Source organism: Carlito syrichta, unplaced genomic scaffold (genome assembly GCF_000164805.1).
Source record: "Carlito syrichta isolate Samal-C Ts95f unplaced genomic scaffold, Tarsius_syrichta-2.0.1 Scaffold303625, whole genome shotgun sequence".
NCBI classification, from domain to species: Eukaryota; Metazoa; Chordata; class Mammalia; order Primates; family Tarsiidae; genus Carlito; species Carlito syrichta.
The window spans coordinates 899,654-925,677 of record NW_007247721.1 but is presented as its reverse complement, the minus strand read 5'-3'; the positions used below and the strand labels follow the sequence as shown (position 1 = coordinate 925,677).

At 51.7% G+C, this 26,024-nt stretch overlaps 1 protein-coding gene across 1 annotated transcript in view; it reads left to right on the top strand.

Annotated features, from left to right (window-relative positions):
• ATP6V1B1 (ATPase H+ transporting V1 subunit B1) overlaps window positions 1-26,024 on the top strand; it is a gene marked incomplete at its 3' end in the record, with an annotated part of 28,826 nt that extends 2,802 nt beyond the window's left edge. Inside the window, exons 2-14 of the mRNA XM_008058781.2 lie at window positions 4,658-4,713; window positions 18,466-18,564; window positions 18,735-18,828; window positions 19,519-19,596; window positions 20,428-20,567; window positions 21,508-21,609; window positions 22,185-22,282; window positions 23,493-23,616; window positions 23,876-24,026; window positions 24,265-24,347; window positions 25,413-25,517; window positions 25,675-25,804; window positions 25,882-26,024. Of these exons, the coding sequence (XP_008056972.2) occupies window positions 4,658-4,713; window positions 18,466-18,564; window positions 18,735-18,828; window positions 19,519-19,596; window positions 20,428-20,567; window positions 21,508-21,609; window positions 22,185-22,282; window positions 23,493-23,616; window positions 23,876-24,026; window positions 24,265-24,347; window positions 25,413-25,517; window positions 25,675-25,804; window positions 25,882-26,024 (1,403 nt within the window). The remainder of the gene's footprint in view (window positions 1-4,657; window positions 4,714-18,465; window positions 18,565-18,734; window positions 18,829-19,518; window positions 19,597-20,427; window positions 20,568-21,507; window positions 21,610-22,184; window positions 22,283-23,492; window positions 23,617-23,875; window positions 24,027-24,264; window positions 24,348-25,412; window positions 25,518-25,674; window positions 25,805-25,881) is intronic.

Here is a 26,024-nt window from a genome sequence, read left to right as displayed (position 1 = left end):
GACCAGAGAGCCAGGAGCCAGTGCTCGCTTGGCCTTGGGAGAGCTTTCCTGTCCCCAGGAGTTAAATGACACAAGCTGGAGGCATTAAGGGCCATTTCACCACACGGCAGAGTGAAAGAGTTGGCCAGAAAGGAGGAGGCAGGGTCTGGATGGGGAATGAATCCCGGCATACCCACCCTGGGAAAAAAGTACCCACCCCCTCCTGCCCCCCCACCGAGCTAAAGTTGCTCCCCTGAGGTCTTGGCTCCTGGCTGGGAAGGAGGTGGCATGGAGCTTTATCTGCTCCAGGAGCAGAAGATGCTAGGCTGGGGAAGAGGGGGTGCTGGGTAGCACGCGCAAAGGTAGGAAGGACCTGTCGGCAGCCTGTCAGATCCCCCCCGAGCGCCATACCTCAGTTTCCTCAACTGAAAGGGGTGAGGGCTACAAGGAGAGAGCGCGAGTCCCAAGCACCAGGGTCTTGGGCTGTTTCTAAGAGCCCTCCGCTTCCAGCCCCGCCCTCCCTCCCCTAATCCCTCCAGCGGGATCAGGGAGGAGGTTCGGGACCTGCTGCCCCGGGCTTGCCCCCACCCCGGCCTCACGCATGGGCGCCTGTCTCAGCCCTCTCCCAAGACGCTGCAGGTGTGGCTGGGCCGGCGCTAATTAGTGGGCCGCGCGGAAACCCCGCTGAGCCTTTGACAGGGAAGGCCGTAGGGAGGTGGGGGCAGGGAGGCGCTCCACCAGCCGGCCGTCCAAAGTGCAACCCCAAGTGTCAGCTAGGACAATGGAGAGGGGGTGGGCCGAGCAGCTGGAGGGAGTGTCTGCAAAGTCTCTGGAAGGCCCACTGAAGGAGTGCCCCTCAAGTCTTCTGATCCAGCCCTCTGCCTGCAGCACTGCACCCCCTTCCCTCTTCAGGGTCAAGGGGTACATCGCACGGTTGGATGATGGCCGTAATTTCTGAGTGCCGCAGGACACTGTCCTGAATCGTGCTGTGCCCTAGGGAAACCAGCCCACTTTCTGGGCCTCAGTTTGCCACTCCGTGCAAGGGACGTCCTCAGAGTTCCAGCATCAGAGGACAGCTTTGATGCTCCACCTCCACCAAGGAAGCACTGGTTTGGCTGTGTGCAGACCAGAGGGACACTAAGATCTGGCCTGGTCTGGCAGGGGAGGGACACGGTCCTTCTAGAGTGCCAGTCTGTAGCGCTGTGGGACTTTAGAAGGAAAGAACCTGGTGGGTGCAGTAGTTAGTCAAAGGCAGGGCCTTGAAGGCTGCGGACAGTCCAGCGCCAAGCAGGAATGGCCACATAAGAAGGCAACCTGCACTGAAGGGTCCAGGCTGTGCAGCAACGTCGTGGAAGCCCACCTAGAGCCGGGCACGGAGGCTGCGAAAAGCCTGGAAAGGCAGCATATGGATAAGGCTGGTGCACTAAGATGGAGGCCTCAGACCTCACGCTGATCAGTGGCCTGGACGGGGGGAGGCATCTCCCTCCCAGTCTGACTTCCAGAGGGCCTTCGACTAGCACTTTGCAGCCGCCCCTGGGCTCCCTGCAGCCCAGCCCCTCCTCCTTAGGGCAGGGCTGTGTGGATCCTCTAATCTTCTGTCTCCCGTCACCACTCTGCTCTTCCGCCCCAGGTAGAGCCGCTGGATGTCAGGGTTAATGGGGATTTCACGTGACGGGGCCTGTGAAGTGGGGAAAGCTGGCTGTGAACGGAGGGAGGAAGTTGAAAGACTTGTCTCCGGAGGCGGGGGAATTGGAAGTGATTCCCTGGGCCTTTCTGGCCCTGGCCCTGCCCTTCCCATGCCCCCACCTCCCTACCTGGCCCACCCACCCTGCATTTTTTCACCCGGAGTTCACCGGTTTCATCCCATTCTCGGCCCTTTTGGCCAGCGGGGCCAGCAAGACGCCAGCTCTTCCTGGGGCTTATAAAAATTAGGGTCTCTCCCCACCCGCCTCTCACTCACCTACTTGCACAGTCCAGTAACAATCCAGATAATTTGATCAAAACACTGTGTGTGCAGGACAGAGGTGTGCGTATGGCCGCTGGAGAATTTCATTCTTGGTGAGGAGTGTGATGCCGCAGCCTCGGGTGCCTGCCCTCCCTTGTTGGGGGTCTTCCTATGCCTCACCCCGAGCACCCCCTTTCCCCTCTCCCCACTCCCATCTTCACGGGGGTATGGCTGGAGCTAAAGGTGCAACCCCTCAGGCAGGGCAACAGGACCTTCTTTAGTTTGGGCACTGGAGAGGTAGAGGGAGCACACATTGGTTCTGATGCAGAAAAACCTTTCATAATCCATCCAGCAAATATTTCTCGAGTGTCTCCCAGATTCCCGGCACTATCCTAGGTGGGCTATAGCAGCACACCACATTCTGCCCTCACATGGTTGGCCTTCCCTGTTGTTCCCCAAAGGCACGGAGCATGAGTTCCTCCTCATCCCTGCCAGTGGTGCCCTTTCCCCACTTTCTAGGCCCGGATAGCTCGCTTGACCGGAAGTCTCAGCTCGAACGGGCCTTCCCACAGAGTGCTTCCTCCCATGAGCCCTCAGTGTGGTCCTCCATCCTGTTCACCCATCCTGGTGTTTCCCCGAGTGGCACCCACTGCAGTTTGCGATTGTGTTATTCTCACCTCTTCTGTACGGACTGTAGACTCCATGTTTTTTTTGTCCCTTTCATCTGCCTTGTACGTGGAAGGCAGCCAATAGATGGGTCTGAAGAAAGGAAGGGAGGAGGGACGAAGGGAAGCAGATCGTGGAGGAAAGGGGAGTGAGGGAGACCCGGCCTGAGTCTGGAGGACCTTGGGCATCTGAAGGTCTGAAGGGAGAGGAATGTGAAGAGAGAAGAGTGCCAGTCTTCAAAGGAGGCCGAGGAATAGCCCCCAGGGGCGCGGCAAGCAGGAGGGCTGAGGCTTCCCAGAGCTTCCAGAGGGGAGTGTGCCCAGCCTCTCCTGGGATGTGCCTGGGGGGTGTGCGTACCCTGGTCCCATCAGTTCCTTCCCGTATTTCCTGCATCAGAGCCCATGTGTGCTCCCTCTACCTTTCTGGTCCTTGATCAAGAGGCCAGTGGTGGCCTTGGGGAAGGCAGGTCACCAAAGCCAGAGTGGAGAGGGGGAAGGTGAGGGGGAAAGCCAGCAATGGGAGACGTGCTTGTGAGAGGTGGGCTATGAGTGGAAGAGAGAAACAGCCGGACCTGGAGGACTGGGATGAGGGAGTGCTTTTAGGGTGGAGGGCACCAGAGCTTCTTGGTAGAAGACCCCAGAGAGCACGGGAGGCTCTGGCCTTGACTCCAGAGAGGAGTCATCCCTTGGGCCGAATTGCTGGTGCAGGGAGGAGGGAGGAAGAAGAGAGGCCCAGGTGAAGCATCTGGAGGGAGGCTTGAGGGCAGGCAGTTGAAAGAGCTCCCTGCTCTGGTGAAGCCTAAGTCGCACTTGTCCTCCGCGTTCCCCTGGAGCCCTGAGTTTCTCACACAGCCCTTTACTTGGAAGATCCTTGCCCAGTTGGTCTTCCTGGTCTAAAACCCAGTGAGATGAGCTTGGGTCCCCCACAAAAAAGGGGTTTGACCGCAGAAACCCAGACTGGGGAATGGAGGGGCTTTGGCTTCCCTTTGGCATGGAGTGACTCGGGACCAGGCCTGCCCAGAAGCAGGAAGGTGAGTGAGCTGAGAGCCAGGTGGTCTCATGAGAAGCACAAGGCCAGGTCCCAGCCCTGGCTCGGCCACAAACATGCTGTGTGACCCTGGGCAAGGCCTCTCACCCTTCTGTACTCTCCCCTCTGAGGTCCTGCTGGCCTGTGGTGGCCAGCAACCTCACGGACACCCTGCCCACCTTGCCTTGCCAGGTGCCTTGTCTCAAGTGGTTCATGGGTACCTCAGAGGAACCCCAGGGAAGGGCTGTGATGTCCCAGGGCTGAGGGCAAAGAACCCTCGGCAGCCCTTATCAGCACCAGAACCAGGCATCCAGGCTGCCAGCCACGGCTTCTTCTGGAGTTAGGAAGCATTTCTCGTTGGACGCTGGTTTCCCACATGCAGGTCTCTCCAGCCATGGGTCTGCAGACATTCCACTTCTTCCTTCTTCCTTTTTGCTCCCTCCTGTCGCCCACCCCCAGCCCGCTGAGCACCCAGTGAGCCTGGGGAGTTGGGGGGCTCCCTGACTGGGCCACGCCAGGGACTCGGGGTGAGAGCAGGAGCCCTGTTTGGTCTTTCCCACCAGGGCCTGCGTCGCCCTCCACACACAGTGCTCGGTCCGTGTGGGTCGAGTGGAGGGAAACGTGGTCCTGGCGAGGGGCAGAGGAGGGCACTTCTCGGCCACAGCGGGGGCCAGAAGCTTTTGGAAAATGCCGCGAGTCAGGGCGGAGGGAGTGGGCGAAGTGGGGGTTGGGGCCTGAGGGGAAGCGGCGTCCAGGGTGAGAAGGGCCTCTGTGGGGCAGAGGGGAGCTCCAAGGAGGCCTCTGCCCTCGGCCCGGCCCTCCCCCAGCCTCCTGCAGGTGTCCGAGCAGCGGGGGCCCTGCGGGCAGGGGCACGACCCTTACAGCAATGGTGGCTGGCCCTGTCACAGCTAATGACCTGATGGCCCAGGCTGGGAGGAGGTGGGGGTGTGGAGAGGCCGGGAGGGCAGAGGACGCCTCTGTGTGTGCACGCAGGGGGCGCCTGGGGGTGAGGCCCTCGCTTATCCCCTGCCCCTCCCCCAGCCTACAGGACCGTGTGCAGCGTCAACGGGCCCCTGGTGGTGCTGGACCAGGTCAAGGTAAGAGTCTTCTGCCGCTTCCCTGGCATGAAGGCCAGATCCCAGCACCCCCACCCCCACAATGTCCCCTGCAGGAGCTCTCCTGAATCATCCGTTTCCCCCACCCATTCCCACATTCTCCTTCCCTCACTGTCTCCCCAGCTCCCCAACATCTATCTCCCCTTCCTGCCCTTTCCCTGGACCCATAAAACCCCATGGAGACCTGGCTCTGTGCCTTGGGAACCTGCTTCTACTCCTAATGAGCTGTCCTGCCTCTGTTTCTCCATCAGAAGAAGGGTTATGCCTAACCTCCTCAAAGGCTAGACTTTCCCCACCTGCGACTCTCAGGGGGTCCTCTTTAAACAGAAGAGGGACCAGCGCCATGGCTCATACCTGGAGGCCCAAAGCTTTGGGAGGCTAAGGCGGGAGGATTTCTCGAGGCTAGGAGTTTGAAACTAGCCTGGGCAACATAGTAAGACCCCATTTCTACAAAAAATAAAAAAATTAGCTGAGTGTGGTGATACGCACCTGTAGTCCCAGCTACTCAGGAGGCTGAAATGGGAGAATCACTTGAGCCCAGGAATTTGAGGTTGCGGTGAGCTATGATCATGTCACTGTACTCCGGCCTGGGTGACAGAACAAGACCCTGTCTCTAAAAACAATAAAATAAACAATAAATAAAAATAAATGCAAAAAAATTTTTAAATAAAAGGGGGGAGGAGGAGGTTGCAAGTTTATGCCCCCTGACATTTCCAGGGATCTTGATAGTTTCAAAAGGCCTTGGGCATCGTTCGGCCTCAGAACCAGCAACATGGGTGGAAGGTAAAGCAAGCCCCACAGAAGGAGAACGGGACGTGGGCTCTCTTGCATCCCCTGGAGGAACTGTGGGAAGTGGCAGACAGTGACAGTGTATAAGGAGCCCTGCAAAGGTAGAAGATCACTCTGTCACCCTCCCTCCACCAGCCACGTCAAACCCTCAGCCTCCCCACTCTCGGCCCTCCAGCTGAGCAAACTGGAAACCTGAGTGCCACCCCAGACCTTCTGGTCCTGGACCCGCACCAGCCAAGGTCCACGTTCCCTAGCTCCCACCTACCCCACCACTGCCTTGCGGTGGCCACGCCCCCAGCCTGGCACCCCCTGTTCTCTTTCCAGCTTGCTTACCTGATCCCTTCAGCCCCTACTTCAAGTTCATGTAGGGCTCCCCAGTGCCCTTGCCTTCCAGGCCTTTCTACAAGGCCAGCTGCACACCCTTCCACTCACTCATCACGCTCCCTCCTTGTTCAGAAAACCAGTCTCTGTGCGGAGCTGCCACTTAGTGTCTCTGGGCCTTTGCGAGTACTTTCTAAAAAATGCGATCAGTAATAGATGTTTATGAACGAATTAAATGGCAAGTTCTTATTGGCAGCTTAATAACTGCCATGATTTTGTCTGGCTTTTGTGTATAGGCAAGGGCTCGCTCTGAAACCCAGGCTGGAAGGTAATGGTAGTCATAGCTCACTGCAGCCACAAACTCCTGGGCTCAAACAATCCTCCTGTCTTACCCTCTTGAGTAATTAAGACTACAGGTGTGCACCATCATGTCTGATTAATTTTTAAAACATTTTTTGTAGAGTTGGGGATGCCAAATAATATTTCACAATGATGAACATAGTAATATTTCAAGCTACTTGCAACAACTGTAATATGATATAAAAATATCTGTGACTTCCGTCAGTGATACAGTCACAGGAGCTGCAGCACTGCTCATTCTGCTGTGACTTGTTTACTTATATGCAGAATTGAAGGAAATATTAAATTTCTGTAAAGGTTAATGAATACAAAAATGTAACTGTCGGCTATTGCCTTGTTAAGCTGTGGTCTGACCATGTGCTCTTTGAGCTATGGCTGCCATGTTTTCTTAGCTTTGCCCTCACCTACCTTGGGGAGTTGAATCTCCTCTCTCGCTCTCTCTCTCTCTCTTTCTAATTTACTGTCTAAATAAACTATTTTTTCCAATCTAAAAAAAAAATTTAACTGTCCCATCTAAGACCACAGAACCGTTGGATTCTCTCCATGACCTCTCTCACAATTAGCTGTACGAGAGCACAGAGCATATGGGGAGGGAATGACAAGGGTTTGGAGCTTGTGTCTGTGATGGTAATTTTTTAATTGACATATAACAATTGTACCTACTCATAACAATGTTTTGACACATATAATGTATAGTGATAAGATCAGGGTAATTAGTATAACCATTATCTCCAACATTCACCATTTCTTTGTGGTGGGAACACTCCATATCCTCCCTTCTAACTATTTGAAACTATAGAATATATTACTGGGTTTCTTTTGGGTTTTTTGTTTTTGAGTCAGAGTCTCACTCTGTCATCCAGGCTAGAGTGCAGTGGCATGCTCACAGCCACCACAGCCTCGACCTGCTGGGCTCAGGTGATCCTTCCACTTCAGCCTTCCAAGTAGCCAGAACCACAGGAACCCGCCACCACACCCGGCTAATTTTGTGACTATTTGTAGAGACAAGGTTTTGCCAAGTTGCCCAGGTTGGTCTCGAACTCATGGGCTCAGGAAATCCTCTCGCCTCAGCTTCCCAAAGTGTTGAGATTACAGGTGTGAGCCACCATGCCCAACTGGAATATATTATTGTTAACTGCCGTCCTCCTACAGTGCGATAGAGTAGTGGAACCGATTCCTTCCATCTATCTGTAGTTCTGTGCGTGTACTTTTCCCTCTGTTTCCTGGACTACCCTTGTTCTTTTCCCTCCCTCCGACTCATCCCCAGAGCTCACTGAGAGGTCACCTTCTCCTGGATGCCTGTCCTCTATTCTACTTTCTTTAGTCTTGTTGGCAGTTGCCATTGAGGCATCTGGTTAACATCTGGCCATGTATCTCCTCCCTGTCCCCTCCCACACATCCCTCATGCCTTCCTATTGGCCATGGATTGCATTTTGTTCATCCTTAACACCAGAAGTCCAACATCGCACTTTTACTGAACACCCAGGCTATCATAGGTGCCCAGTATATGTTTGCTCAGGGTAAGAGAGAGTAAATTAATGAGATGATTGAATAAATGCATGAATGTTAGCATGACTAGATAGGGGCCTCTCAAACTCTGTTACAGAAATCGGGCCCGCTCATTGCTAAAAGACAGATTGCAAGTTCACAAGGACATTACTGCTTGACCCTCTAGCGTAAGGGACGCCCTGGGAGGAGGTGTGGTTGGACAGTTAAGTGTGGTCCACTGAGGGCCTGAGTTTTCATCCCAGCTCATCCCACTCTTTTCTACTAGCTACCTGTCAATCCTAGGTCAACAACCTCAGCTCCACCCCAGAACTTGCTAGAAATACGAATTCTTGGGCTCCACCTCACACTGACAGGAATCAGAAGCTGTGAGGACGGGGCCCAGAAATCTGTTCTCCCAAGCCCTTCCAGGTGATCTGATGCTCCCTGAAGTCTGAGAGGCATCTATCTCAGATTGTAAAGCCCCGTTCCTCATCCATTAAATGATTATAGGGTTGTTGTGAGGGTAAAATCAGACACGTATTCTTCTTCTTCCTTGAGTACAGCCAGCATTAGCTCTACCTGGAATGCAGAAATGCCATGCACCTGATGAAGCAATGCCATCTCCTGCCCCCACTCCCAGCCCACCACACTCTCTACCAGGCCTGTCATTCCATAGCGGACCCACTGTGGCATGGATAGTCAGTACCTAGCCGGCGTTTATTTTCTCAGCTGTTAAGTGGGGCTGGACTAGGAAACCAGAGCTGGATGCTAAGACAGACCTGTGGCTCAGTGGTTCTTGGATGCAGCTGAAACCCTGGCAGAGCAAAATAGTCGGATGGTGAAAGCATCCAGAGAACTCTGGGCTCGCAGAGGAAGGAAAGGAGTCGGTGGTTTATGGCCTCCTCAGTCCAGAAGGAGAGGCAACTCAGTGCACCCCCCTCACCGCCCCTCACCCTGGTCCCTCTTCCGGAGTTGCTTGGGCAGAATGCCACAATTCTGTTTCTACAGCGCCACCTTCTGTCTACATTGAGCCTCACAGGCGATTCCTCTTCCTGCTTCCATCCTTCTCGAGTGGAAAAACGTTCTGGGGAAAAATTTTGTGTAAATCAGAGGTTCTTATATTCAAGAATTATAAGGTCCTTGAAATTGTATGCAAACCTTGGAATGAATGTATGCATGTGTCCGCGCATTCTTCTAGGGGGAGTTGCTATAGTTTCTTCTGATTTTTCCAGGGTTTGAAACCCGGAAAAGGCTAAATATCGGATTTGTAGAAGTTGAACAAGCATCGGAATCCCTGAGAGAGCTTAACATACAGGTTGCGGGGCCCCAAAACCCAAGTTCCAATTCAACATATCTGGAACTGGGACGGGGGCGGTGGGGGCCGACAAGAACTTGCATTTCTTTTCTTTTTTTTTTTTGCATTTCTTTTCTTTTCTTTTCTTTTCTTTTTGAGTTGGAGTCTCACTCCGTCGCCCAGACTGGAGTGCCGTGGCCGCTCCCGGCCCCCGCAGCCTCGACCCGCCGGGCTCCGGCGATCCTTCCGCCTCAGCCTTCCGAGGAGCCGGAACCACCGGCGCGCGCTACCACGCCCGGCTGATTTTTGATTGATGGTCGAAACGAGGTCTCGCCAAGTTGCCCCGGCGGGTCTCGAACCCGCGGGCTCAGGCCATCCATTCCCCTCAGCCTCCCAAGGCGCGGGCTCACAGGCCGAGCCACCCTTGCACGAGTCCTGGCACCCTCGACACGTGCAGCCCGCCCGCCTGCGCCTGGCCCCTCGCTGGTCGAGAACCGCGCGAGCATGCGGGACGCCTGGCACCGAGTCGTGCCCACTCGCTGCAGCCCGCTTAGTGACCAGCCGTGAGAAGCCGTGGGGTCAGGCCGGCCCGGCGTGTGGCTGGGAAACAGCGCCCCTGGAGTCTCCTCCCCGCATCCGCTGCCCGGACAGGTTCGGAGACCGTCTCCCCGCGAACGGGCCGCCTACACACGCGCACGCCCAGAGCCTGGCATTCTCTGCCTAAAAGTTTCCAGGCTCCGCTCCCTCCGCGCCTGGGCGCGAGAGCCTGACGGTTCTTCCCCGGGTCTGACGGTTATAATCTTCTTATTTAAAGTTCGTTTTCTCCGACTTCATCTTCGAGGGACACCGCTGCATCACCCGCCTCGCCCCGTTCCCCCCGCCCTGCCTCACCCGCCTACGCCCACTCTAAAACGATGGCTTCTTGGCCCCCCGGGCCTGATTTCTTTGAGGCCCGCTCTGGCCTGTGCTCGATTCTTCCTCTGAGGCTCAAAGAGCCCACGGCCCCTCCAGCGCGGTGACGGGCCAAGAGGCAGGGGCCGCTCCGGGTGGCGGGGGACGCGCACGGGACCATTTCCCAGGCCTCGCGGTCCCTGCTCGCGGGCTCCCTCTGGTGGTCGAGAATCCCCGGCGCCTGCTCCTCCGCCCGCCGCTCCTCCCACCTCAGAGTATTCCCTGGGGGCGGGCCTCCGGCGGGGGCCCCCACCCCTCAAGACCAGGGCGATGGTTTGGGAAAGGACAGCGTCACTTTCCTGGCATCCTCTCCACGGGACAAGGAGGGGCCCAAGCCAGAGTTCCCTTCAGCGACGGTCGGAGCTGAGAACCCTCCAGCCTCGGGGTCCCCCTCAGCCGGGGCGTGAGGGAGTGGCTCCTGCCTTGGCCACACCTTGCTGAAGAGCTGGGCCACCCGGCCATCCCGTCCCCGTCCTCGCAGGCCCTTAAGGCCGCTGGTTTGTGAACAGCAGGGACTATAATGATGGCGATGATGGTGATGACCACCTGCACCGTGCTGGAGCGTGTCCCCAAGTTTCAGTAGACGTTAATTGCAAAAATAATATATGCTCCTTGAAACAGGGAAACAAAGCAAAGACACACAAAGTTAACTCTGCCCTGAACCGCTTTGTTTCCGGCCCCCCGAGATAACCGATGTAAAGATCCTGCTCCATATGCTCAGACACGGACCAGTTGCTAGAAACCAAGGATTCCTCGTGGCAGTTGGTGCACATTTTGCTCATTCTTTAGATGGTGGGCATAACAAGATAGAGTATAGCTGTGCTGTGACTTATTCAATCGTCTCATTATTGATAGGCATTCAGCATGATTCCAGCAATAGAGATCCTTTTCTACTGATGCTTTTATTGCTATGGGATAAATTCCCAGAAATGTAATTGCTGGTTCAGGGTCTTATTATTTAAGTAAATATTGACAGCTTGGGGCAAGATGGCTTGCCCAGAAGGGTGGCAGTAATTCACATTCCCACCAACCACATATAAAAGGACCCACTTCCCAACATCCTTGCTGGCCCTGAATATATTCTCTCTGTAATTTTACCTATCTAGTAGGTGGAAACTAGCACTCTCTTGCCTTTATTTACATTTCCCTGAAGACCATTCAGATTTCACTTCCTCCTCCATAAAAACTTCCTACACATCCACTTGTGCATATTGAGCTGTGGGAGCTCTTTATTGGTCACAGTCTATCTTTTGCCTCTTTGTTTTTTGTTTTGTTTTGGGTTTTTTGAGTCAGAGTCTCAGTTGCCCAGGCTGGAGTGCAGTGGCACACTCACGGCCACTGCAGCCTCAACCTGCTGGGCTCAGGTGATCCTTCCACCTCAGCCTTCCAAGTAGCTGGAACTACAGGCACGCGCCACCACTCCTGGTTAACTTTTTGATTTATTGAGATGAGGTCTCGCCAAGTTGCCCAGGCTGGTCTTGAACCCTTGGGCTCAGGCAATCTTCTCGCCTCTGCCTCTCAAAGTGCTAGGATTACGGGTGCGAGCCACCATGCCAGCCTAAAAGGATTTGTATTTTTATGCTTGTATATCATTTTGTCTTGGAAGACAATATTGTTTTGTACTTGATCAGGGCTTGTTTTATGCTTAATAAGATTGTATTCTTTTCTTGTACCCTCCTTGTTATATTTATTTCTAGCTATTTTATGGGGTTTTGGCTCTATTGTGGATGGGATAGTTTTCTCTTCTAACTGGTTGCTGCTAAAAAAGAAAAAAGGAGATTGATTTTTATATATTTATCTTGTATACAGTCACATTCTTTTTTTTTGAGTTGGAGTCTCACTCTGTCACCCAGGAGTGCAGTGGCCGCTCCTGGCCACCGCAGCCTCGCCTGCTGGGCTCCGGCGATCCTTCCGCCTCAGCCTTCCAAGTAGCCGGAATTACAGGCATGCGCTACCACGCCCGGCTGATTTTTTTGATTTATTGTAGAGAGATGAGGTCTTGCCAAATTGCCCAAGCGGGTCTCGAACCCGCGGACTCAGGCAATCCACTCACCTCAGCCTCCCAAAGGCTCTGGATTACAGGCTGAGCCACTGAGCCCGGCTTACAGTCACATGCTTATTCATCTTTAAAGCTTTTTGTTTTTTAACCAAAACCTTGGGTTTCTTCTTTCATCAGCATGCTTTCATTTTACTTTTTATTCTGAAACAATTTCCGTTTTAGAAAAACAGTACAAGGAACTATACATATGTATATACCCAGTTGTTAACATTTAATCGCATTTGTTCTATCATTTGATCTCTCTGCATATGAGTGTGTGAGTACATTATTTTTCCTGAATCCCGTGAGGGTAAGTTGTGCCCAGTACTCCAGTGTGTATTTCCCAAGAATTAAGATATTCTTTTATAAAACCACAGCAGAATTACCCACTTCAGAAATGTATATTGACATAGTACTTTTAATCCGAGTTAGCAGCTGACCTCAGACGATCTCTTATAGCATTTTCCCCTCCAGTATAGGATCCAGCCTAGGGCCAGGTAGTACATTCAGTCATCATGTCTATTTAGTTTCCTAGAACTTGGAACATTTCTACAACCCTTGTTGACATTTTTGAAGAATATAGTCACCTCCCACCACCACCTTTAAAAAACAATAGCACGCCAGGCGCGGAGGCTCACGCCTGTAATCCCAGCACTTTGGGAGGCTGAGGCGAGAGGATTGCCTGAGCCTGGGGATTCAAGACCAACCTGGGCAGCTTGGCGAGCCCTCATCTGTACCAAATCACAAAATTAACCAGGTGTGGTAGTGCACGCCTGTAGTGCCAGCTGCTTGGAAGGCTGAGTCAGAGGATCACCTGAGCCCAACAGGTCAAGGCTGTGGTGGCTTTGAGCATGTCACTGCACTCCAACAGAGTGAGTGGGCAACAGAGTGAGACTCCAATTCAAAAAAAACTCAACACATTCTCTGTTTATATTTAATTTTCTCTGTTTTTATTCTTACTGTATAAACTAAAACTTCCAAAACAATATTAAGTATCACTTGTGATATAAGTATCTCTGTTACTGATTATTATTATTTTTTTTTGAGTTGGAGTCTCTGTTGCCCGGACTGGAGTGCAGTGGCCGCTCCCAGCCACCGCAGCCTCGACCTGCTGGGCTCCGGCGATCCTTCCACCTCAGCCTTCCAAGTAGCCGGAATTACAGGCATGCGCTACCACACCTGGCTGCTTTTTTGACTTATTGTAGAGATGAGGTCTCGCTGCCCAGGCGGGTCTCGAACCCGCGGGCTCAGGCAATCCACTCACCTCAGCCTCCCAAAGGCGCGGGATTACAGGCTGAGCCACCGAGCTCGGCCTGTTACTGATTCTTAAGGAAACTCAAATGGCTTTAGCATTTCACCATCTACAAGGATGTTGATGTTCATTTTGGCTAATAATTTTAGGTACAAGTAGTTATCCTTGTCTCCTGTTTTACATAGAATTATATTAGAAATAGCCGCTGAGGCCCGATGACCTGTTAGATGTCTGGCCCTGTATAACTTGACTCTGTGTGTTGCCATTGTGTATTACTGCAATGCTATTCCTGCTATGCAGTGTTTGTGAGATGCTCTTTGAAGATGATACTCTTTTATTTTGTTCATTTTCAATAAAAGTGTGTTATCTCCTCCCCCCAAAAAGAAATAGTTGCTAAATATTATCAAAAGCCTTTTGGCTTCTAATGACATCATTCTGTGAGATTCTTCCTTTAATTTATTTTGACAAACTCCCAATTATTAGGTATTTGGGTGTCAAATGTTAACAAATTCTCTAACTTTGATTGCTCTCACTTTACATTCTTGGAATAAATCCTACTTAGTCATACATATCTATTTAATACACTGCTTGATTAGACTATTCATTTATTTCTGCATCTATATTAATAAAATAAACTGGTCTGCAGTTTTCCTTTGGGTACTATCTTTAATGGTTTCAGGAATTAGGGAGTTTTGCATTTGCTAGTTTTGTTTCTTCTAATTGCTATCCATTTTATTTTTCTGTTCTTAATAGTCTGGCCGGTTTCTGCTGCAATGCTGAAAAATGATGACAGCGAGCATTCTTGTTTTGCCCCTAATTTTAAATGGAAAACTGTATGCATCATAATGAATGTGATATGTGTTATTGAATATACTACTTTCTGTAGGTGTTTTTGAGAATACTCTTTTGGGAGTTCAGAAATTTCCATTTCATTCCATTTTCAAAGGATAGTTTTGTTCTTAGTGCTTTGTTTTGATCATGAATAGTTTTTTCTAACTTTTTCTGAAAACTTTGAGATGTTTATAAATTTTGATCTTTTAATCCATTAATAAAGTGAATTACATTAATAGATTTTCTAATATTAGACTGACTTTACATTTCTGAAATAGTCCCAACTTGGTCTTTGTAAACTTTCTGTTTGTGTGTGTGAGTTATCTTCATTTTTCTTTATTATTTTGGTTTGTAACTTGGCCTTTTTTACATATTGCTGGATTGGACTTGTTAATATTTTGTTAGGATTTGTACATCCATATTCATGAGTCAGATTGGCTAGAAGTTTTCCATAACTACTTTATTTTGACATCAAGGTTGTGCTTGCCTAATAAAATAAGGTAAATACCATACTTTTTCTTCCAGGCTTTGGAAGAGCTTACATTTCAAATTATTTGTTCCTTGATTTTTATAGAACTCACTGGTAAAACTATCTGGAACTGGTGTTTTCTTTCTTTTTACCATTTTTGTTTTTATAAGCTATGAAACTGGTATTATGTTCATGGGAAGACTTTAAACTATTCAATATCTTAAAGATTATAGAATTATTCTGGCTTTCAAATTCATTTTTAATTGGTTTTGGTTTGAGTTGTATTTATTCATTTCATCTAAATCCTCGAATATGTTGCATAAAGCTGTCCATAATTCCTTTTATTATCTTTTTAAAATTATCTATTACAACTTTTTTATTTCAGCAATTATTTTTTCATGCCTTTTATTTTCTCTTAATCTATGCTGCCAGCAATTTGTCTATTTTACTAGACTTTTCAAAGAACCAATTTGTTATTGTTGATCCTCTCTATTTTACATTTGTTATCCATTTTAGTAATTTATGTCCTCATATCTCTTCTATGTTGTTTGGGTTTTAATGCTTTCTTTCTGATATCTTTAGTTATATGCTTTTTAACTTCTTCAACCCTTTTTCTTTCCTAATATAAGCTTTGAAAGCTTTAAATGCATCATGTATATGTTGATATATAGCCTTTGCATACAGTTGTCTAGCATTTGCATGGGGCTAAATATTTTCTAATTCTGATTATAATTTTTTCTATATTTAGAATGCTTTTATTTCCAAATGTAAGAAGTTTTTCTTTTTTGTTGTTATTGATTTCTAAATTACTTTGATTACAGTCAGAGAGCATGATACAGCTTTATGTCTTCTATATATCATGGAATGAAGTGATGACATCTTCATTCTTTTCTAGATAATCTGTCATTTCAGTTTTGATTGCCTCTAATGTCCAAGGAGTAAGAGGAGTACTTTAATTTCCAAGAATATTAGGAATTTGGGAGGAGATGGCTGTCTTTTTTACCACTGATTTTGTTGGATTAAGATTTTGACTTACATGGCAGGGTGTAGTGGTTCATGCTGTAACCCCAGCACTTTGGGAGGCCAAGGTGGGAGGACTGCTTGAGCCCAGGAGTTCAAGACCAGCCCGGGCAACATAGTGAGGCCTCATCTCTACAAAAAATAAAAAAAATATTTTTATTTATTTAAAAATGTAACGCATTGGTGACGCATACCTGTAGTCCCAGCAACTTTGGAGTGTGAGGCAGAAGGATTGCCTGAACCCAGAAGGTTGAGGCTGTGGTGAGTAGTGATTGTGCCACTGCGCTCCAGCTTCAGTGACAAAGTGAGGCCCTGAGGGCGCCTGGGGAGTGTGATGGGTTTACTCTGGAACCTCCTCTGGAAAGATGGTGCAAGTACAGGACTTCGCTCTCTTGGTGTGAGGCAACCTGAGGACCAGTGTTGGTGCGGAAGGTGTACTCTTTCAGCCCAGCCTCCCTGGCCAAGCTGTGGCCTCTTTGACACGGATAGAGACTGGGATGGTGTGGCTCCCAGAGCCACAGGCAGCGGATCTCAGGGATTCCCGGGAGCAAAGCTCTGCCTACCCACCTGCTGCCCATGACTCTGGGGGACAGCCTTCTGGCTTTTAAACCCTGCATTATAATTCACATACTGTAAACTTCATTCTTTTAAAGTGAATTCATTGTTTTTTTGAACAGTCAGAGTTGAGCAACCATTGCTATCTAATCCCAAAACATTTTCATCACCTCAAAAAGAAACCCCAGCTGGGCACGGTGGCTCAAGCCTGTAATCCCAGCACTTTGAGAGGCCAAGGTGAGCGGATTGCCTGAGCCCACGGGTTCAAGAACAGCCTGGGCAACTTGGCGAGACCTCATCTCTACAATAAATAAAATACTTAGCTGGGTATGGTAGTGCGCACCTGTAATTCCATCTACTGGAAGGCTGGGGCAGAAGGATCACCTGAGCCCAGCAGGTGGAGGCTGCGGTGGCCATGAGCGTGCCACTGCACTCCAACCTGGTCAATAGAGTGAGACCCCGACTCAAAAAAAAAAAAAAAAAGAAACCCATACCCATTAGTCAGCACCCCAATCCTCCCTGACCCACCCCCTAAGCAACAACTAATCTACTTTCTGCCTCTATGGATCTGCCTATTCTGGACATTTTCTTTTCTTGTCTTTTTTTTTTCTTGTTAGCCAAATGTTCCAGGTCTCACTATCACCATTGCATTGCATACACTGTGATAGAAGCAACTGCATATCAATGTAGCCATATTCACAGTTCTTGGACACCGTGATCAGCAGTGCCCATTCTCATCTAGAATGAAGCTTCACACTTTTTCTTTTCTTTTTTTTTTTTGAGTCAAGGTCTCACTCTGTCATCCAGGCTGGAGTGCAGTGGCACGATCACGGCTCACCATAGCCTCGTCCTCCTGGGCTCAGGCGCCTTCCAACTCAGCCTCCTAAGTAGCTAGGACTATAGGTATACACCACCACTCCTGGCTAACTTTTCAAAATTTTTTGTAGAGGTGAGGTCTGATAACGCTACCCAGACTGGACTCAAAGTCCTGGGCTCAAGCAATCCTCCTACGTCAGCCTCCCAAAGTGCTAGGATTATAGGCATGAGCCACTATGTCCGGCCTGACATTTTTCTACGGATAGAATAGTACAGTCCAACAGAACGGACTGTTGTGCCTGGCTTCTTTCACTTAGCATGATATTTTTAAGGTTTGTCCACGTTGCGACATGTATCAGTACATCGTTCCTTTTTAAGGCTACGAAGAGATTATATTTTGTTTATTCATCCGTCAGTTGGTGGACATTTGTGTTGTTTCCACCTTTTCACTATTATGAATAATGCTATGAACATTCATGTGCACATTTTTACATAGACATATGTTTTCATTTACCATCATATGCCTAGCAGTGAAATTGCTCAGGGTCAGATGGTAACTCTATGTTTAACCTTTTGAGGAGCTGCCAGACTACTTTCCAAAGTGGCTGCAACCATTTTACATTTCCCTCAGCAATTGTATGAGGGATCTGATTTCTCTACATCCTCAACAACTCTTGCTATTACCTCTTTTGTTATAACCATCCTAGGGAGTGTGAAGTGGTATCTCTTTACAGTCCCTAAAGATTAATGATGCTGAGCATCTAATCATATGCTTATTGACCATTTGTGTATCTCATCTGGAGAAATGTCTATTCAAAATCCTTTGACCAAATCCTTTTTCTTATTGAGATGTAGGATTTCTTGAGACATTCTGAACATTAGCCTGGTATTTAAAATTCCCTGAACCCTAGAAGACTATACGTGAATCAGTTCCAGTCCCATGACGGGGAAAAGACTGCCTGCACTGGAACATGAGGACAACTGGGGGCAGGGAGCTTACTCTGGGTGCCTCAGCAGAGAACGGCACTGTGCCACTATTGTTGGCCAGGAGTCCACAGGGGCAGAAACAGCTGTGCCTTCTGGAGCCTGGGACAGCCCAATCACTATGACATTTCACTGAGCTTTGGCAAGGTGCCAGGCACCCATGCTAATGAATTTACATGTATTGTCTCATTTCTTCCCTGCAACAACTCTGGGAAGTAGGTATTATTATTATCCCCATTTCAAAGATGAGAAAACTAAAGTGCATTACTTAATGACTTGAGTACCTAATGAGATACTAACATCAGCAAGTATCTTCCACCAGGTCACACAGCTATTAAGCCTCAGAGCTTCAATTCTAACCTGGTCTTGGGACTCTGAAGTCCGTGCTTCTAACCATCCAGGTATACCCTCCCAAAGAGCATTCCAACTTCCTGTTCTTAGCCCCTGAAGTTTATTTCCATGAGGGAAGATAGCAGTTTGAGACTGGATTAAGAAGAGGTTGGAGAAGAGAAAGGACTTTGCCTCTGGCCTCACTGTTGCTCTGGGCTGCCCTTCCCTTCTGGCAGTTTGCCCAATATGCTGAGATCGTCAACTTCACCCTCCCGGACGGGACTCAGAGAAGCGGACAAGTGCTCGAGGTGGCTGGCACCAAGGCAATTGTTCAGGTAAGTGGTGAGATGAGATACTGGTTCGTGGAATAGATAAATGAACCCATAAAGTTCTCACACTATCTTTCTAAGCTCTGGAGGCAGGAAATAGCCTATTTCCCTGAGACCTCAAACATGCTCAGAATGGACAAGCTGCTTATTAGAGTAACCACCTCTTGTTCCCACAGGTGTTTGAAGGGACTTCTGGGATCGATGCCCAGAAGACCACTTGCGAATTCACAGGGGACATCCTACGGACTCCAGTGTCAGAGGACATGCTGGGTGAGGGACGCAGCAGGGCAGGGGTGGCGATGCTCCTCTGCCCTCCCAGTCCAGCTTCTCTGATCAAGCCCTTAGCACACTGCATTGTCACTGCCTGTTTACATGCCTGTCTCTCTCTTTGGTCCCTGGTCCCAGCTCAGGATCTAACATACTGGTATTCAATAAGCGAGGAAGGCAGCCAGGTGTAGTGGTTCCCGCCTATAGTCCCAGCTACTCAGGACACTGAGGCAGGAGGATTAGCTGTGATGGTGCCCCTGCACTCCAGTCTGGGTAACAAAGTGAGATTCTGTCTCAAAAATAATTAATCAAATTAAAATAAATGAGGAAGGCAGGTCAATAAACTAGAGGCACAGTAAGAAGCCACCTAGTCGGGGGAAAGGCTGAAAGGGACTGCTAATCCCTGAATGTCTCCTAATCCTCTCTCAAGACCTGCCACACCTGGCCTGGGCTTTCTGTCTTTCTAGCCCTGGAGTCCCCCTCACTCTCACTCCCTCCTCCAGAGTCATGGTCCCTGCCTACAAAGGTTTTCAGGAGAAGGAAGAATGCCAAGGGGCCGGTCATGGTGGCCAGCTCCCTGGAGCCACCATGGGATGTGGGGGGAGGGAGAGAGAGCTGGGGGTGGGAGGTAGGCAGCAGTGCGGGGCACGGGACTGGCCCTGAGCACCCTCCAACATCCTCACCCACTCTCAGGTCGGGTTTTCAATGGCTCCGGCAAACCCATCGACAAGGGGCCAGTAGTCATGGCAGAGGACTTTCTAGATATCAACGGTGAGTGACTGGAGGCTCTGGATGACTTCGGACCGAGCCCCAACACCTTCCCCACCCGCTGCCATCTCCTTTGCCACTTTGCCCTTGAAGCTCTGCCCAGACTCACGAGCAGATCAGGAGTGACGTGAGAGCAGCCAAGGCCTCTCTGTCCCCACATCTGCCACCAAACTCCAACACTGCCATCAGCACTCCACGTCCAGCCCCTATAAAATGCCGTTATTGTTGGACAGTGTTCCATGTGTGCCCCAAGGCCATCACTCTCCTGCCTTGGTTCCCTGTCCTCGGTCCTGAGAGCAGGCTGGGGTAGTTTGCCAGCTCTCATCCATTCAAGTGAGTGGCCTTCGTGTGTCCTCCAACCCTATCCTGTCAGTTTGCTCAGGACACAATGAAGGCCCGTGGAGGCCCGTGGTTTGCCTGAGACCACACAGCCGGTCAGTGGCAGAGCACCAGACACTCACCTGCCGAGACAGGAGGTCTCCGAGTGACCCGCAGGTCCTTGGAAACGGCACTCATACCTGTGGGTGGTGAGGGCTCTGCCCCTGCTGCAGGAGCCTCAGCCTGAGCTCCTGCCTGCCACTTCCAAGGCACGAAGGCAGCGCTGTCCAAGGTAGCTCTGGGCCTGTGGCTCTTTAAACATAAACTAATTCAAACGAAAGACAATTTCGTTTCAAAGCCACATTTCACGTGCTTAATAGCCACCGTCTCTGGGGCTCCATCAGGCCATCACAGAAGGTTCTGTTACATGGTGACGCTCTAGAGTCTGGTGCAGGGTCGGGGAGGGCAGGGAAGGGCTTGAGGCCCTGAGCTTGGCTCCCGATCGCCCCCTCCCAGGCCAGCCCATCAACCCCCACTCCCGCATCTACCCCGAGGAGATGATTCAGACAGGCATTTCTCCCATCGACGTCATGAACAGCATTGCCCGTGGCCAAAAGATCCCTATCTTCTCAGCAGCCGGGCTCCCCCACAATGAGGTGAGGTCTGCAGGTCTGACCAGCGGGAGGAGAGAGAGAGGGCAGGGCTGCCGGGCCGGTGATGAGAAGGCAGGGGCCGATAAGTTGAGGTCACCAACATTCAGACCGGGAATTGTCCCCTGGCAGCTCAAGGACTCAGGGCTGCACAAAACTTCCTCCATGTCCGGTCACCTGTCCCCAAGCAGGTCTTCAAGCTGCCCCAATTGAGATAGCCTATGGGTAGCTCCCAGGGTAGAAAGTCCGGCTCAGGGCCAGGTGTGATGGCACATGCCAGTGATCCTAGCAGTTTAGGAGGCCAAGGCAGGAGGATCACTTGAGGCCAGGAGTTCAAGACCAGCCTGGGCAACATAGCAAAGTCCGGCTGGGCTGAGCTCACAGTCTCTCTCACTGGTCTCGATTCACCCACTCCTACTCCAATCCCAGCAGCAACAGCGAACAACCCGGTTCCTCCAGAGCAGCCAGTCCAACAAGGTTTCTAGATGCTCCTCCAACCACCCAGCAACCTGCCCACTCAAAATGGCCCGAGTGATCAGATGGCATTAGTGCCCCCACTCTGTCCCCCACCCCACACATCCCGGTACTGGCATGGCGTCAGGTAGTCCCACACAGTGCGGATCTGGGCAAGCTTTGGGAGGGTACAGGAAACCCCAGAGGCCTGATGGTCCTAAGTCAAGTGCCCAAACTCACGCTGAGACAGTTGCTCCTTTGGAGTTTACCCTGCCCTGCCTCTCAGCCCAGTAGCCACAGAACAGCCCCATCCCAAGAAAGACGGTAGGACCTGGGGCAGCCCCTTCACCTCCCTGGACGTGCGCCCCTCCCAGCAGAGGCCTTGGCAGGAGGACGGAAGGAAAGGGCTGCGTCCTTCATCCTCACTGGTGCTCGGTGGGACAGGCACTGGGCTGCAGCTCTGGCATCCTTCCTCCCAACCCTCTCCCCCAAGATCGCTGCCCAGATCTGCCGCCAGGCAGGGCTGGTGAAGAAGTCCAAGGCTGTGCTGGATTACCACGACGACAGCTTTGCCATTGTCTTTGCAGCCATGGGGGTAAGGGAAGCTGGGCAGACTGGCACGTCCTGGAAGCGGTGAGCAGGCCGCCTGCCTCCCTCAGCCCCTGATCGGATGGGGAAGGCACAGGCTTCTCCCTGAGGAGCCGTCCGAGTCTGGCTGACGGGATGAGGGTGGGCTCGGTGACCCAGAGCTGTGTCCCTCAGGGCCTCCCAAAGGCCGTGGAAGCTGTCAGGCGAGCCTGGGGTGGCCTGGAGGAGGGGAGGTCAGGGGATTTGGGGAGGCAAGACAGCTTCAGGAAGGGGAGGACAGCAAGGTGGGCAGGGCAGCAAGGTGGGCAGGGCCAAGGGAGGGGCAGGGATGCCACTAAACTGCACCCCACCTGAAGAAATCTCAGCCCCTCAGGAGGTCTAATGAGGCCCTAGCAGGACTGAGGCAGCAGACCCAGCCCCTGCCCTTTCTAGCCCCAGGGTCAGCCGGCAACGATGGTACCTTCACCCCCAGTGACTGGTAGCTAGCCAGTCCGCAGGCTGTCCTGAGGAGAGCTGGCAGGGGCCAGGCCCCATCCGTGGGCCGCAAGACCTTACCTACAGCCCTCCCCGCTGTGTGTCCAGGTGAACATGGAGACAGCCAGGTTCTTCAAGTCTGACTTCGAGCAGAATGGAACCATGGGGAACGTCTGCCTCTTCCTGAACTTGGCCAACGACCCCACGTGAGTTTCCACAACTCACTCCAGCCACCGTCCCAACTCAGGGCTCCTCATCTCTGGGCCACTTCCACAAAGTCATGCCTGAAAAGAGCATTTCTCCAAACATTTATTTCAAAACACTGCTTTCTTTTTTCTTTTTGAGTCGGAGTCTCACTGTCGCCCAAGGTGGAGTGCCGTGGCAGGCTCAAGGCCACTGCAGCCTTGACCTGCTAGGCTCAGGTGATCTGCCACCTCAGCCTTCCAAGTAGCTGGAACTACAGGTGCACACCACCACACCCAGGTAATTTTTTTGATTTATTATAGAGATGAGGTCTCACCAAGTTACCCAGGCTGGTCTCGAATCCTGGACTAACGCAATCCTCTCATCTCAGCCTCCCAAAGTTCTGGGATTGCAGGTAGGAGCCACCGTGCCCGACTGAAAAACTGCTGTTTTAGAAGTCCAGGCCGGGCACAGTGGCTCATGCCTGTAATTCCAGCACTTTGGGAGGCCAAGGTGGGAGGATTGCTTGAATCCAAGACATCAAAACCTGCTTGGGCAGCACAGCTAGACCTCGTCTCTACAAAAAAATTTTTTAAATTAGCTGGGTGTGATGGCATGTGCCTATAGTCCCTGTAGTCCAAGCTACTTGGAAGGCTAAGGCAGGAACATCACTTGAGCCCGGGAGTTCGAAGCTGCAGTGAGCCAGATCATGCCACTGAGCTCCAGCCTGGGTGACAGAAACCCCGCCTCAAAATAAATAAATAAATAAATAACGTTCAGAAGATGGGAGTTTAAATCCGGGGATCAGATGGATGAAAATAATTATAATGAACGGTCCTGGGAATTGAGGAGACTCCAAAAACCAACAGAATCCTGGAGGCTGTAATGACATCAAAGGTCCCGCGCACAGGCACTGAGAAGTGCTTGAAGTCAGAAGATATTCAGGGGTGCTCCAAGTGAACAGGGGTCACAGTCAGGCAAGCATGGGGACTAGCACACACAGTGTGCTTGGAGCAGTGACAGGGACAGAGAGCGACAAAAGTCTCCAGAGGCTGGCGAGTGCCCACGCCCAGAAACCACGGCCCCGCCCTGGGGGCTGGGGACTGGGGCTCATCTTATCCATCCCTCTATGGCTATGCACAATGCCAGCTTCCCAGCTCACCTTGCACTCAGTCCCAGGGCCACATGGAGCACAGGCCCTCCAGGCTCTCCAACAGCTGGTCACACCTACAGGATCGAGCGGATCATCACCCCGCGCCTGGCACTGACCACCGCTGAGTTCCTTGCCTACCAGTGTGAGAAGCACGTGCTGGTCATACTGACTGACATGAGTTCCTATGCAGAGGCCTTGCGGGAGGTAAGCTGGCTGCTGGGGCTGTCAGATTCATCCCTGCCCCTCCCTAGGCCCAACATCCCAGGAGGTCACCCTGCAAATAGAAGGGAACCCAGCTGACCAGGCCTTCCTGCTCTCGTGTGCCCCAGGGCTCAGTCACAGTCTGGCCATTTTTCTCCTGTCTCTTACTCTGTTGCTCACAGGGCCGCTGAGCCTCCCACTCACTCCTCTACGTTTCAGCCTCTCACCTCCTTTCTTAACCCAAGACCCTTGGCTATTGCAGGTCTCGGCAGCCAGAGAGGAAGTGCCCGGGCGCCGAGGCTTTCCCGGATACATGTACACTGATCTGGCCACCATCTATGAGCGGGCCGGCCGTGTGGAGGGACGGGGTGGATCCATCACTCAGATCCCCATCCTCACCATGCCCAATGACGGTAGCACTCCCACAGCCCGCTACCCCCGCCCCCGGACACTTAAAGGACCTGTGCTGCTTTGCATAGATGGGCAGTAGCTCCATTCTTCCATGAGGGTAGACACTGTACTTTCCTTGGCTCTCCCCCCCATCCACTGCCCAAACCCCTATCACGCCACGAGGGCGATAGGACCAAGGTAGCCCTGAGTGGGTGGAGACCTGGGCCCCATCCACACTGAGGCCAGTGTGTTTTCTTGTAGATATCACCCACCCCATCCCAGACCTGACAGGCTTCATCACAGAGGGACAGATCTACGTGGACAGGCAGCTTCACAACAGACAGGTACCGCTCCTTCCCTACCCATCTCTGGCTCTCACCCCTAAAAGACACTGACAAACAGATGTCCTATGATCCCCTGTGCATGAATTAGGAGGAGGTCAGTCAAGTCTAGCCCCAAACAGGAGACAGCCTATGGGAAGTTCGTGTGGTCCACAGACAGAAGACAGGTCTGGGTGGAATCCAGCTGATCTGGCTCTGGGACCTAGAAAAAATAATTTCATCTCTCTGATTCTCCTCATTCACAAAATGGGAATAGTACAACTTATCACACAGTTGCAGTGTGGAGGAAAAAAATAAGTTGGTATGTAGAAAGCATCTGGCAGATAGTAAAAAATAAATACCGTTTCCCTTCCCTTTCCAGTGATTTGCTTTGGTGGGCAGAAAACAATGAGTGGCTGCCCCACCTCTGTAGGTAAAAGGTGACCCCTATGGCTTTTTTTATTTGCTTGGCAGGTTTTCTTCTTTGCAGTTATTACCTTTTTTTTTTTTTTTTTTTTTGAGTTGGAGCCTCACGCGGTCACCCAGGCTGGAACGCAGTGGCACGCTCCCAGCCACCCCAGCGTTGACCCGCTGGGCTCCAGCGATCCTTCTGCCTCAGCCTCCGAGGAGCCGGAACCACAGGCGCGCGCTACCACGCCCGGCTAATTTGTGATTTATTGTAGAGACGTGGTCTCGCCAAGTTGCCCAGGCTGGTCTCGAACCCTTGGGCTCAGGCAGTCCTCTCGCCTCGACCTCCCAACGTGCTGGGATTACAGGCTTGGGCCACCGCGCCCGGCCACTCTTTGCAGCTATTAACGGTGAAACGTCAACATGGTTTTTGCCCACATTATCAAAAGTTTTGAAATATGAGTCTTTCATTGAATAATGCTGGGTCAGCCTCCGCTATACTGTCTAGGGCCACATATGTAGACACCTGCACGCCCAAGCCCTAGAGTGTGCGGGAGATAAGGGAGGGCGGGGTGTGAGGTTGAGTCTTCCGAGAATCACAGTGGGAGGGGGAGCCTAGCAGGGACCGGAAGGACAGGAGAGTCTGGGCCCCGCTGCGGCCGCTTTCTCCTGCTCCCGCAGATCTATCCCCCCATCAACGTGCTCCCGTCCCTGTCGCGGCTGATGAAGTCGGCCATCGGAGAGGGCATGACGAGAAAGGACCATGGCGATGTCTCCAACCAGCTGGTAAGGAGGAGGGGGCCCAGGGTCCGGCGGGCCATCTAGCTGCAGGAGCCGAAGGTCTGAGCTCACCTGGACGACGAGCAGACTTCCTCCCCCCGAGGGGTCCCCCCGCACAGCCGGGTTGGGGGCCGCCCACCCACTGCCTCTGCCCCTCCCCCAGTACGCCTGCTACGCCATCGGGAAGGACGTGCAGGCCATGAAGGCCGTGGTGGGGGAGGAGGCGCTCACTTCGGAGGACCTGCTCTACCTGGAGTTCCTGCACAAGTTCGAGAAGAACTTCATCCACCAGGGTAAGGCGCGTGGGCGGCGTCGAGGCCGCAGCCCCTCCCGCCCACGCCCGGTCCCAACACTCCGGCTCCGTGCCCAGGCCCCTACGAGGACCGCTCGGTGTTCGAGTCGCTGGACCTGGGCTGGAAGCTGCTGCGCATCTTCCCCAAGGAGCTGCTCAAGCGCATCCCGCAGGCGGTGGTCGACGAGTTCTACTCCCGCGAGGGCGCGCCGCAGGACCCG